The 12,461-nt window shown below is 41.6% G+C and overlaps 1 protein-coding gene across 1 annotated transcript in view; it reads left to right on the top strand.

The window, feature by feature from the left end:
* The window catches only part of LOC122799535, a 200,371-nt gene that overhangs the window by 68,012 nt on the left and 119,898 nt on the right, over positions 1–12,461 (top strand). The window contains exon 2 of the mRNA XM_044068665.1: positions 1,504–1,725. Coding sequence (XP_043924600.1) covers positions 1,504–1,725 — 222 coding nt within the window. The remainder of the gene's footprint in view (positions 1–1,503; positions 1,726–12,461) is intronic.

Below are 12,461 nucleotides of genomic sequence, written 5' to 3'. Positions count from 1 at the left end.
TATACGAGCAAGTGCAGGGCTTTAGAATGAAAATAGAGTGCTTATTTTGAGATTTAGAGCAGTTCTAAGGGAAAAAGTGAAGAGCAGACTTTGTGGAATACTTTAAACCTGTTTAAGCAGCGCTGCCTGACGCTGCTCTGTGCGCAAGACCATGCAAAAAGAGAGTTGCAGGGTTTTAAGAGAGAGAGATCAAGGAGTTTGGAATTGACCCAAAATGGCCAATAAAACTACAGCTTCTAGGCAGTAACCACCCCTACAGGGACAGGCAGGCTGCTCAGTGTTAACCACTGACACTGGTGAACACAGAGACTTCCCTTTAGCCCAAGCAAGCCCTGGCCTCCAAGAAACTTACAAACAGTTCAGAACAGCAAATCTGTAACTGAACTTTCTTAAATTTCAGAAAGTGGGAAAAAAGCAAGATTTTTTTTTTTTAAGTTTAAAGGTAGCAGAGATACACAAGTAGCAAAATAGTCAGAACAGTGCAATAAATGACCCCACACTTGAGTGCTAGGCCAGAGTCAGGTAAAATGCAATTTTAAGAGAAAAAAACTATTTTAAATTAAGTGCAACACAGGAAATGCAGTAAACAGGCTCTAGATGTGTTCTAAATACTGTTTCTAATACAGATATAAACTTTAGCAAGCCGGAAAACGCCAAAAAGTAGGCGGCAAAGCAGTAATTTTAAACAAAAAATCAGAAGAAAATACTTGAAATCTCAAAAGTGGCTCCTTTCTTCTCTCAGCATATTTAACGTTCCTGTACTGCCACCACTCTGTGGGTGAAAATTTACATGTTGCTCCCAACAGGTGCATTTGGACAGAGGGATGGACATGCAAACTCTGTTTAGAAGGCATCTCTGGCTGGAAAAGAACTCCACCTTCATTTGCTACCCCCCCCCATTCTGTCTTGCTGCAGTTAATTTTTGTATTTTTGTTCACTATTCCCTTAACTTTTCACATCCCTCAGATTGACACTACCTGTTCCTTTCTTTGCGTCTCCCTGTACTGTTTATTTGAGTAATGTCTTCAATATCGCATATTTTTGATTTCAGCATTCTCTTAGATCGATTTTCATACTTGATACTTTGTGGTGCTAAATTCCCTTATATTTGGTATCAAGTTCAGAATCATACTGTAGGTGTTTCAGTAGCAGAATCTTACCATAGTTCCTTCATATTGATTGCTTTTTCAGTTTTATTGATCCAATTATGTTTTTATTTTGGGGGGGGGGGTGATAAAATAAGGTTTAAGATGTATCAGTACAACCTTTGAAGTCTGAATTTGACTTTCCCATAACTTCACTTACAGACTGTGTGATTGTAATGAATGAGATTACTGTTCTTTTACTAAGAGGAAGTTCTGGTCTCAGTGGGTCTGTGTGTTGACAAAGCAAAACTAAGAGCTGCTTGCCTTTTTCTCTGTCACTGCCATCATCGCCTGATTTTAATATGATGAGCATTAAGTACTGCTGTAACCATTACTACCTTCTGTTTTTCTTCTTCAGGCTGTAGAAACATGTTTTTTGTCCGATTATGCGAAAAGGATGGCTTATGTCATACGTCTTGCAGATTACTATGAGTTTACATGTACTGACCCTGAAACAGTTACAGCTGAACTGCCTTTGCTACTGCAGCAGTGTAAACTATATGACAGACTAGTGAAATTTCTCAGGAAAGACGAGAGAGGTATCAGCCTACCGCCTCATATACGGTATAAATATCTCAAGGTAAGGCTAATGGATACATTGTGTGTCACTTTGGCTCTAGTATAATTACTGCCATGGAGCTTATGTAATATACACATGCATGATGAAACAGTTACGTTTTTTTTCTTTTCCAAGGGTTACTTCAAGGTGCTTGTCTATAAACAAATATGGCTGCTTAAATGTTACTTTGTGGGGGATTACAAAATGTGAGAAATTATATAAACTTCTTTAAAGCGTGGATTTGTTAAAAAGGTTCAGTAAAAGCAGCAGTATGTGACAGTCAATGCACTCTAGCTTGTTGCTGCATGCAGCTGTTGTCAGTACAATACACATATGAATGCATATGTGATTTGTGTTTTACATGGTTCACCATCTGAATTATTATTCATTTAGCACAGCAGGTATCATGATCCCCATGGTAGTTTTCTCTTTACCGTTTTGATGAGGAATTATGGCATTGGTGATCCATTGTGGAACATTAGGGTTACACAAACCATGGGAGTGAGATGAACAGTTTATTGTGAAGATGCAGACTCAAACAAATCACTGGATAGACACTGAGCCATGTACAACATGTGTGTATCTGCTGCAGATCCTTTGCTAGCCTGGTGTGAGCAGCAAGGAGTATGAATTGGGCTGAACCTGGGGTAATCAAAGTTATTCTTTTTTTTTGGTAAGTTAAAGCTCAGGTCTATTCCTCTGTACTTGCAGTAGGATCACTGTTGCTCTCTTTTATCACTAGCTGCCCTCAGGAAGAACATTGTCTTGTCATCTGAGAGCAGGGTAAATAAGCAATGGTAACTCTATTGTCATTTTCTTAGGTTGAAACAATTACTAGCCTTTTAACCCTGGGGACTTTAATATGATCCCCAAAACAGGCACCAACGTTACATGTAAAATTTTGCCTTCCTCATTCAAACTTCTCTTTGGCTGACATCCCACTCCCCCATAACCATCAGTCCCTTGTTAGCTATTCATTCTTCAAAACAGTGGGAGTTCTAAAACACTGTAAGGGAAGTTGCAAGGCTGGAATCATAGCCATCATTCACTGTGGGATAGGAGATTTTCTGTAGGCGCTTAATACCTCTCTTTAGTGGTCATAAAGCTCAGTGCAGTAATGGCAGCTACTTTGGATGCAGTGAGAATGTGTATTTCTGCACCCCCATCAATTGCTGGTAGCATCCTTTTGGTGGGCTTATACTCCCCAGAGTCTCTAGCTGTAGGTTCTGCAGCCCTTACCTCATCTGTGCTGAAATACTTGAGGGTAACCGTCACCAACTCCCTCCTGCCATGTTTGGTAGCTGAATTGCCTCCTTTCCTGTTAAGGTCTTCCAACTTCTGAGCCATATGAGACATAGTTTAGGTTTAGGCCAAACCATCTACTCCACAAAGTTAGTTTATCTTTTTCTTTGAGGGGTCGCCAAAAAGCATTGTATATTAATATGCATATTTCCTAAGAACTGCAATATTTCCTTCTCAAGGTATTAGTTCTCAGCTGAGAAAGAAACAGTATGGGCACTTTCTTTGAGTTAACAGACTGATTGAACCCTCGGTTGATAGGTAAAGAATAAACTGTTAAGCAGCTAAGCAAAACAGGAAATACTTGGCAGTAAACTGAAACAAAACTCTTGATTACACATGCAAGAGCACTTACAAATCATACAATAACCTATGAAAATATAACAGCGGAGTATATATATTAACATTCAATTCTTGGTCTTCCCTAACAGTTAAGTTGTATCAGCAAACACCATTTGATAAGAAAGAAACTGAAGAATTTCTGAGTTCTTGTCTTTTAGAAAATGCTGAGAACTTAAAATTTTCAGATAATACTGTGTATTGTTTCTGTGAATTTCAATGACCTCAAAGAGAAAATAATAAGGCGTGGAAGGAGGGGCTTACCTTGAAAAAAATCTGTTTTGACACACTTGCTTGTAAATTCAGATGTTTGAGTGTATGCATTCCAAGAGTATGTGTACCTGAGCTGTAATTTATGATCTTATGTGACAAGGCAAATGTGAAGAGAGCTTTCAGGTAATGAGCACATTTAGTGCTTCTGTTTTAAATACAGAATTCGTACCTTTCCCAGGATTAGGATAGTTAGATTTGAAAAGCCTGAGACACAAATGGCCGTTTTTAACAGCATATCCTTTTTGCTATTATTTGGTTGTAGGCATAACATGTTGTCCTAACATGTTAGGAGAGCCTGGCCTGGGTTATCTTCGTTTAAGGAAAGTTCTGTGTTATAGTAAAACTGTCTGTAGACCTGGTATTGTGGGCAGCATTTAGGAAATCAAAAACAAAACTCTTTCCCAAGGCTATAGTTTATTAGATATTGTGCTAAAAGTTTATGTTTTAGCATGACAGGAAGCATTTGACTTCCTCAACCACTGTTGCAAGTTTTTTGTTTCACAAAATAAATGTGAATCTCCCCTACATATTGCAGTTGCTGAAGTGCTAAAAGCCATCCTTCCTTATGTCAATGCAATGCTCTTTTCCAGATTTAAAACACATAAATGGTAATCAACCCAAATATGTATTTAATGTATATGATGACAGTCAGAAATGCATTAACTTATGTGCTCCTTTACATCTGACAGTTTTTCCCCCATGGATTTTTACCCCCCCTGTTTGCCAGCAATCAAGCATACCCCCAGCTATACAGAGCCCATTTGTTCCCTTAACAGGGATTTTTACCAGGGATCAGGGCAAGAATTGTCTGGAGAGGAACCATCATTCAGGCAGTCATATGGGTGTCTTATGTCCTCACTGGGCTCTCTGTACTAAGGGTGTTTGTAATAGCCCAATCCCACCCATGAGTGGGAGACATGCACAGTCTGTGTTACCATGGAGACCCACAATACCTTCTCTATGAGTGTGCATTTTTCTGCACCTGCAATGAAGGCTACCACCAGATGGTGTCTTGGTGAGTCTAACACGCAAGTATAGGATGCATATTTACATTGCTGTCCCTCCTGCAAAAAAATACAGCTGTGTATATCTGGATTAGCCTCAGGATGGACTTGCCCTTTCTACCCTGCCATCTACAGCAGGTGTACAAGCCACTAATTTTACACAGGTAACTTAAGAGGTAGCCAGAGCTTTATCCCTCTATACCACTAGCATTGGCATCCCCCACATTAGAGCCTCACTGAAGAGATAGACATAGCAGAATCTGGGCTATGATCCACAGTAGGGCTGTCCAAGGGTGTGATTATGAACAACCTTTCCTTTTACTGATATGCTCATCCAGAGATAGCCTTATGTTGCATAATGTCATGCTGAGACATTACTGGAAAGTACTGCTTCGTCACAGAGTAATAACTATGTCCCCTGTTGTAGTACACTGAATGTATACTGAACTCTTAGCTGTAGCCGATAGCAAGGCTTTCCACAGGCACACATCCAGTGGGATTATAATGGCAGTGGTTATGTAGATAGAGGTCATATGTCTCTGCAGTGTCCACATCATATACACTTCTAACCTTTTATGTGGCATGCACTAATTGGATATATCAGTGCTGTGTTCTTTTTCCAAAATAGTTGTGTAATATTTCTGTGATTTAAAAAGCACTGTACTTTCTGTGACCAAAAGTGATATTGTAACAGCTGGTCATGCTTAGAATTCTGACATCCTTAACACATTGCACTAAAGTCTAATAAATGACTGGTTATTTTGATAAGACAAAGTATCTCATAAGACAGTGATGATACAGTTATATTACTCATTGTTAAACACATTGTTAGATTTTTTTATAGCATTACAGATAAGATGAACTGATTGCATTTCTTGATAAGAATATGTTCTTTTGTTTCATCTGGGAGCACTGTGGTTTCCAGCTTTTAAAGGTAGTCAGCAACATTATACTCCATAGCCATGTTAATCTCTGCTGGTGGGAGGATTGTTGACGCTGAATAACTGCAGCATGAAAGCATTGCACTTATGGGTGTCAGCTATTATGTTTTCAAACAGAGAGCGTAGTTGAAAGAGAAGCTTGCTGATCTTTTAATAATACAGTGGTTCAGTGTATGTTATGACCTTATTTACCTTCTAAGAGCCACCAAATACTTTTTGCTAAGATGTGTATGTCCAAGGGCTGTACTTAAAGTGTTACTAGACAGAGTGTTATATTACAACACAGTAAATTATAGTGTATTTGTTTTTAAATACCCTGCTGTGCTGAATCCAGGATAGTCCTTTGTTCTTTAAAAATAATTTTTAGGATTGTGACTGAAGAGGGCCTTCAGACCAGTGCATCTACCCAGGTAACAAATGTAAAATAAATAAATAAAATAAAATAAATACTGCCATGGGTCAGAGCTAAAATGTAAAATTAGGTGTTTTAACTGTTTTTTTTTTCAAAGTATATGTCTTACTTTGCTAAACTATGCCTGAGGTGGTTTACAGTTTGTTTTGTTGTCTGTCTTCTCCCGTTGTTCTGTTTTGTCAGCTCATACCCCCATCCGTTTATAATCTCTATCCCCTTCTATACAACAAACATCACTCCTACTCCTCTTCAGTTTCCTGTCTACCTTTATCCTCCATCATTTCTGTTTTTTTTCTGACCTTCCCACTTTATCCATCTCTTACAAATACATTACATCGCTACCTTATATGCAGGAATACATTCCATCATTATCTTATAACCAGGTTCTCTGTCAGTATCATAGTATTCTTACCCCCACTATCCCTGACTCATCAGCTGTACTATGTCCCTTTCCCTCTTCTAGCTTTAACTGTTGTCTGCATACAGATTAATGTTTCACACTCCTTACCTCAATTTTATTTATTCTTAACATCTATACTGTAACCATCCTTACCCATGCCTTATAAGTCATATCTGATGTCTGATTGTCACATTTATTACAGCTTAACTGATGGCATGCTTATTGTTTTATATTTGGAATCTAGATGTCTTAAGAACTATTTATGTAGTGTATTTTTATATAAAAAATATTTTATCATGAGTGTCTTAAATATCTGCTAGAACTTTTCTCCCCAGGATTCTTATCAAAATGGGCTTTTTCCCAGTCAGACTTTCAAGTCAGTAAAAACAAATAAATAAAATAAGTAAATATTTAGAAGGTGTTACTGAGTTTGTTTAATATGCATGTTATCAGATGAGCTGTTCCCTTAATTCTGGCTCTGCATCCTGTGACCCATTTGCAGGACCTTATCAATTTTGACATTTATTTCAAATTTTAATTTCTTGGCTATGCTTTTGCTCCTTCTCACTCTTTTTGTACTTCTTTTCTTGTCGTTTATTAAATTTCCTTGGAGAATGCAACACGAACTGTAAAAAAATCTAATTTAATATTGATGGTCTTCCCTGGTAGGTCTTTAAGTTGTTTTTTTTTTATTCAACAAATCAGAACTTAGCATTGTTTTAGCAAAATCCTGCATTCAGGGCTGTCTGCATGTCTAGCTGATACACACCGTGGTATAACATACTAACTATATAAGCACTCATGTCCCCTTAAGCTTTCCAGTTCTTGATTCTTGGTATAATCTAAAGTCCTTTGTTCACGTTTTTAAACATCTTAGTAAGTGTCTGCCTTGCCTTCATATCACCAGCCGGGATATCCACTATCACTGCCCTTTCTGTCTAGAGGCAGAGCGCAAGAATAAAAGTTGCCACCATTACCATAAATTCATTCTAGCTACTTGACATGGAAGGAGGAGAAACTGTTGACCCACTGAACAAAAATAGCAGTGGTCAATGGCTGTTCTGGTGGAGACTGGTAGAAAGGTGTTCTTTACCACCCTAAGCATATGTTAGAACAGTTTCAAAAGAACTAGCTGTTGGATATCAGTTCCAGGACTGAACCTTCATGAGGTAAGTCTGGTGTTCACCCTTCCATTGGACCATTCGAGCGGTGAGCTTACCCTCAATGGTGAGGGCTTAAACCCTAACCAATCCTCTACTTCATTTGAGGATTTGGTGTTGGAAAGGCACACACTCAGCTCCCACCCTGGAGCAGGGGAACATTCTAAAGTTCTTGCATTTCTCTGTCTTTGCATGATTGAATAGAGACTGCAGTTAGCAGCCTGATCCTGGAGATCAATGCCTTGAGTCATCTGGTTATGCATGAGGGGGTGATCAGGACCAGAAATTCCCCTACTGGTACAACTTTAGACTCACATGAATCCGTAAAGTCCTAGTCAAGAAGGGTCCATATGCCCTTCCTGTATTAAGGCTCATGTCTCAAGGCCTGTTTAATGTCTAATAGGAGCTTAAGTTGATGGTAAAAGACCACACTATTAAGAACTTCAGTCTGAATGCTGTATTAAACCTGTCTTGGCTATCTTTCCACTTAGCACTGTCTTTAGTTAGCACTCCAACACTAGTTCTTATTTTGCTGAAGTCTGTCACTAACTCCTACATGAGCTTACTCCTACAGGTAGCAGGAGTCATCCTACTCCCTCTCTCTAGGTCTTTTGAAGATTTGGAAAACCTAGAGACTACTGTCTCAGAAAAGGACAAAGATAACAGGCACACTCATCCATCAACAACAGCTTAAGATGATCCCACCTTTGAATGGGCCCTCAGGCCAATAAAGCACAGCACGGGCTAATTTCAAATGCTAGACATTTCTCAAATAAGTGCCTGGCAGAGTTTCTGGAAAGAAATCTGAGGAGCCCTGCATTATCCCTCCCCCCAGAGTTAGCTATTCAAGATATGTTCAGTGCAGCCTTTAAGCATCCTCTTTTTACACACTGTCCCCTGAAAAGGCCAGTGTCTTTTATAAGCTGCCACATGAGTGGGCAGCCAACTGGCCCAGAAGACCAGTAGTGACACTAGTGTGATCTCTTCAGTCCAGTCAGGTCCAAGAAACCACAGCATTTTGCCATCTTCCAGCCAAACAAGGAGACTCAGGTGCAGCAAGAAAATTTACTCTGCCACATTAGGGCTTAGAACGCCCAACTATTTATCTCACTTGTTCAAGTTTCAAGACCACTTTGCTAGGCATGTAGTGGATATGCATGACGACTTCCTTATATCAGGGCTCAGGGAATACTAAGGGTTCCATAACTGAGTAGCCTGCATTATCTTAAGTTTGGACTATGATGATGCTCTAGCAAGGGACACAGGCTGTCAGGCTAGGAGACAAGCGTGTGGGTCTGGTAGCCTGGGGGAGACCCAGCCAGACTGCATACTTGCAGCCAGGACTGGTGAAGTGGTTACTTGAGGGAGGAAACTACCCGGTAGCAGTGAGGCTGAAGGTGAGCCACAGCTGCTTGTGGTTACTGATGTTCCCTGGGACAGAGTGACTGCAAAGGTAGAGGTGAGTAGTAGTACCCAGGCTGACAGTGAGGCACCACTGTCAGAGGGTGCCAGACTTCCTGCTGAAGGGGAGCTCTGAAGGGTTACAAGGAGAGACTTGAGACAGGCTTACCTCTCAGACCCTACATTGCAAGGCCTGAGACAGATAGCTTGAGAGGCACCTGATTCTCAAGGAAAGGGGGAATTTGTATACTGGGACAAAGGGTTACTATACAGAGAGTGGACCCCTGAGGGAGGGCTAGAAAGTGAGAGAGTGCAGCATTTGGTAGTGCCTAGAGCCTACCATCTGGCACTTCTAGCCATAGCCCATGATATTCCCTTTACAGGCCATATGGGCATAAAACATACAAAGAGGTGTATTATGCAGAACTTCTATTGGCCTGAAATATCCAGAGATGTTACAGGGTACTGCAGGACTTGTGAGCAGTGCCAAAAGGTAGGCAAGGCAGGAGACAAGGTGAGAGCTCCTTTGATGCCTTTGCCTGTGATTGAGGAGCCATTTCAGCAGGTAGCTATGGATATTGTGGGTCCTCTCAGTACCCCAAGTTCCACAGGGAAAAAGTATATCCTAGTGGTAGTGGATTATGCTACACAATACCCTGAGATGGTGGCTTTGTCCTCCATTGAGGCAGAGAAGGTGGCAAATGCATTGTTAGAGATTTTCAGGAGGGTAGGTTTCCCAAAAGAAAACTGAATGACAGAGGTGCCAATTTCATGTCAGACCTGCTGGCTTGTCTGTGGAAGTCCTGTGGGGTGAAGCACATGACCAGACCAATGGTCTTGTTGCGAGGTTAAACTCTACAATCAAGTCCATGCTACGGGAATTTGCAGATAAGTTTAAGAGGGAGTGGGACAAATATTTGCCCCATCTGTTGTTTGCTTAAAGATAGGTTCCCCAGGAATCCACAGGTTTTTCACTCTTTGAGTTGCTGTATGGGCATAGGGTGAGGGAACCTCTAGATTTAATTTGAGATGTGTGGGAAGGTGAGTGTGAGTCGCACAAGGAGTCTGTTTTGGCATACGTCCTAAACCTCAGGACAAGGCTGAGGGAACTCATGGGCATGGCCCAGGAGAACCTGGCAGCAGCCCAACAACAGAAAAAAAGTATGGTATGACAGGAATGCTTGAGCTAGAGAGTATGCTGTGGGGCAGCAGGTAATGGTTCTCATTCCTGACAGACACAACAAGCTGCAAGCAGCTTGGGAAGGACCCTACAAGGTGGTAAGAAAGTAAGGCATGTTAACTACATGGTAGAATTGCTAGGCAGGGGCACACATTGTACCATGTTAACATGATGAAACCTTACCATGATAGGGAGGCCCTTGTGCTGAGCATTTGCAGTGGATTGCAAGAGGAGTCTGAGGGAGATCTGGTGACTGATCTCCTCAGTGATGCTTGGGCTGGCACCTCAGTGGAAGGGGTAACAATGTCCCAGCAGCTATTTCCTACCCAGGTTCAAGAATCCGAGCAGTGTTGCAGGAATACGGGGGCATGTTCACTGGGAAACCAGGGTGCACCCACCTGGGACAGCACCAGGTGGATACAGGACCCCAAAGGCCTATTAGGCAGGCTCCTTATAGAGTGCCAGAGAGAGTCAAACAGACTCTGAGGGAGGCGGTACAAGAGATTTTGGAACTAGGGGTGATTCAAGAGTCCAACAGTCCCTGGGCCTCCCCAGTGGTGCTGGTGCCAAAGAAGGATGGCGGCACCAGGTTCTGTGTGGACTACAGAAAATTAAATAGTCACACAGAGTCAGATGCTTACCCCATGCCTAGTACAGATGAGGCCCTAGAGCAGCTGGGTGGGGCTAAGTATCTTATAACCATTGATCTTACCTAGGGTTACTGGCAGGCGCCCTTGAGTCCCAGTGCTTGAGAGAAGTCAACCTTTGTGACTCCATTTGGCTTGTATGAGTTCACAACGATGCCGTTTGGGGTGAGGAATGCCCCAGCAACTTTCCAGAGGCTGGTAGATCATATCCTAGCAGGAGCAGGAGGGTTTGCCCTTGCTTACCTAGATGATATTGCCATCTACAGCCATTCCTGGCCAGAGCACCTTCAACATGTCAGGGAGGTGCTGGGCAGACTACAGAGGGTAGGGTTGACCATTAAGCCAAGAAAATGTCAGGTCTCCTACCTAGGACATAGAGTGGGGAGTGGTAAGATAAGGCCAGAACCTGCCAAAGTGGAAGTCATTCATGCATGGCCTGCACCTGTTACTAAAAAGCAGGTGAGGGCATTTTTAGGGGCAGCAGGGTGCTACAGAAGGTTTGTCCCCAGTTATAGTACCATAGCTGCTTCCCACACAGACCTGACAAGGAAAAACAGGCCAGATAAGGTAGCATGTGAGCAGGCATTCCAGAAGCTTAAAGAAGCTTTGGGAGGACCCCATGTGTTAGCCAGTCCAGATTACAGCAAATATTTTTTTGTGCAGGTGGATGCTTTGAACCATGGGGTGAGGGCTGTACTTAGCCATATTTCTTCAGAGGGGGAAGAACACCCAGTGGTTTATCTCAGTAGTGGGCTCTAACTCAGGGAGGAATGCTATGCATCTGTAGAAAAGGAATGTCTAGCCATAGTGTGGGCACTGCAGAAACTTCAGCCTTATCTCTATGGAAGGAAATTCACTGTTATGACAGATCACAACCCCCCTAACATGGTTAAACAGAGCCAGGCAGCAAAATGCCAAGTTGCTAAGATGGAGCCTGGGGTTGTAAGCATATGATATGTGCAGCACCACAGTGGGATTAGCAATGCCAATACAGATGGGCTCTCAAGACAGGGAATGGGGTAAGGTACACTCAGGTAGACCTAACTCCCTCAAGCAGCGTTTCTCAAGGGTCACTTGAAAAACTAGCTTGAGTTCTCCAGGGGGGGAGATGTGTGAAGACTGGGTGATGATAGGTGAAGGCTGCCAGCCTAGCCAGACAGAATTTTGGAGATAATTCTGTCATCTTTAAATATTAATGTAAACCACAGGTTTGTTGTCTTAAATGGTAAAAATAGTGTTACATGTGGAACTGAAAAAATGTAACAACAGTGCACTCTAAAACAGGTTGTGACCCTTTGATGTAAACATGGCTCTGGCCAGTCTAGGTAAAGGAATTCTTGCTATTGTTTTTAAGGCCAGAGTTAATGGCCAGAGTTTGCATGCATAAATGTCCTTTATTGCTCTGGTTTTTGCCCAGAGGTGAGGAATGTAAATGTAGTTTCTGTTAGCCTGGGAACGTGTGAAGAAAGATGTAATGTGAACCAGGAATGTGATTTTAAAAACAGAATCAGAGAGCATTAAGCATTTTTGTTTTGACCATCCAACTCATCAGCACCGTCTTGCTCTATATGTAAGTTTATCTTAGACTTGTGTTTTCTCTTAGAAATATCTAGAAACTAGAAATATTAGACTAAGTGTTTTTCTGTAATGTCAGAACTGTAGTAGTGAATTATTTTAAGTATTTATCTGTGACCTCTGAAC

Source organism: Protopterus annectens, chromosome 4.part0, assembly GCF_019279795.1.
Source record: "Protopterus annectens isolate FY-2018-M chromosome 4.part0, PAN1.0, whole genome shotgun sequence".
NCBI classification, from domain to species: Eukaryota; Metazoa; Chordata; order Ceratodontiformes; family Protopteridae; genus Protopterus; species Protopterus annectens.
The sequence above is the reverse complement of the archived record's forward strand: the minus strand, read 5'-3'. Positions and strand labels throughout refer to the sequence as shown.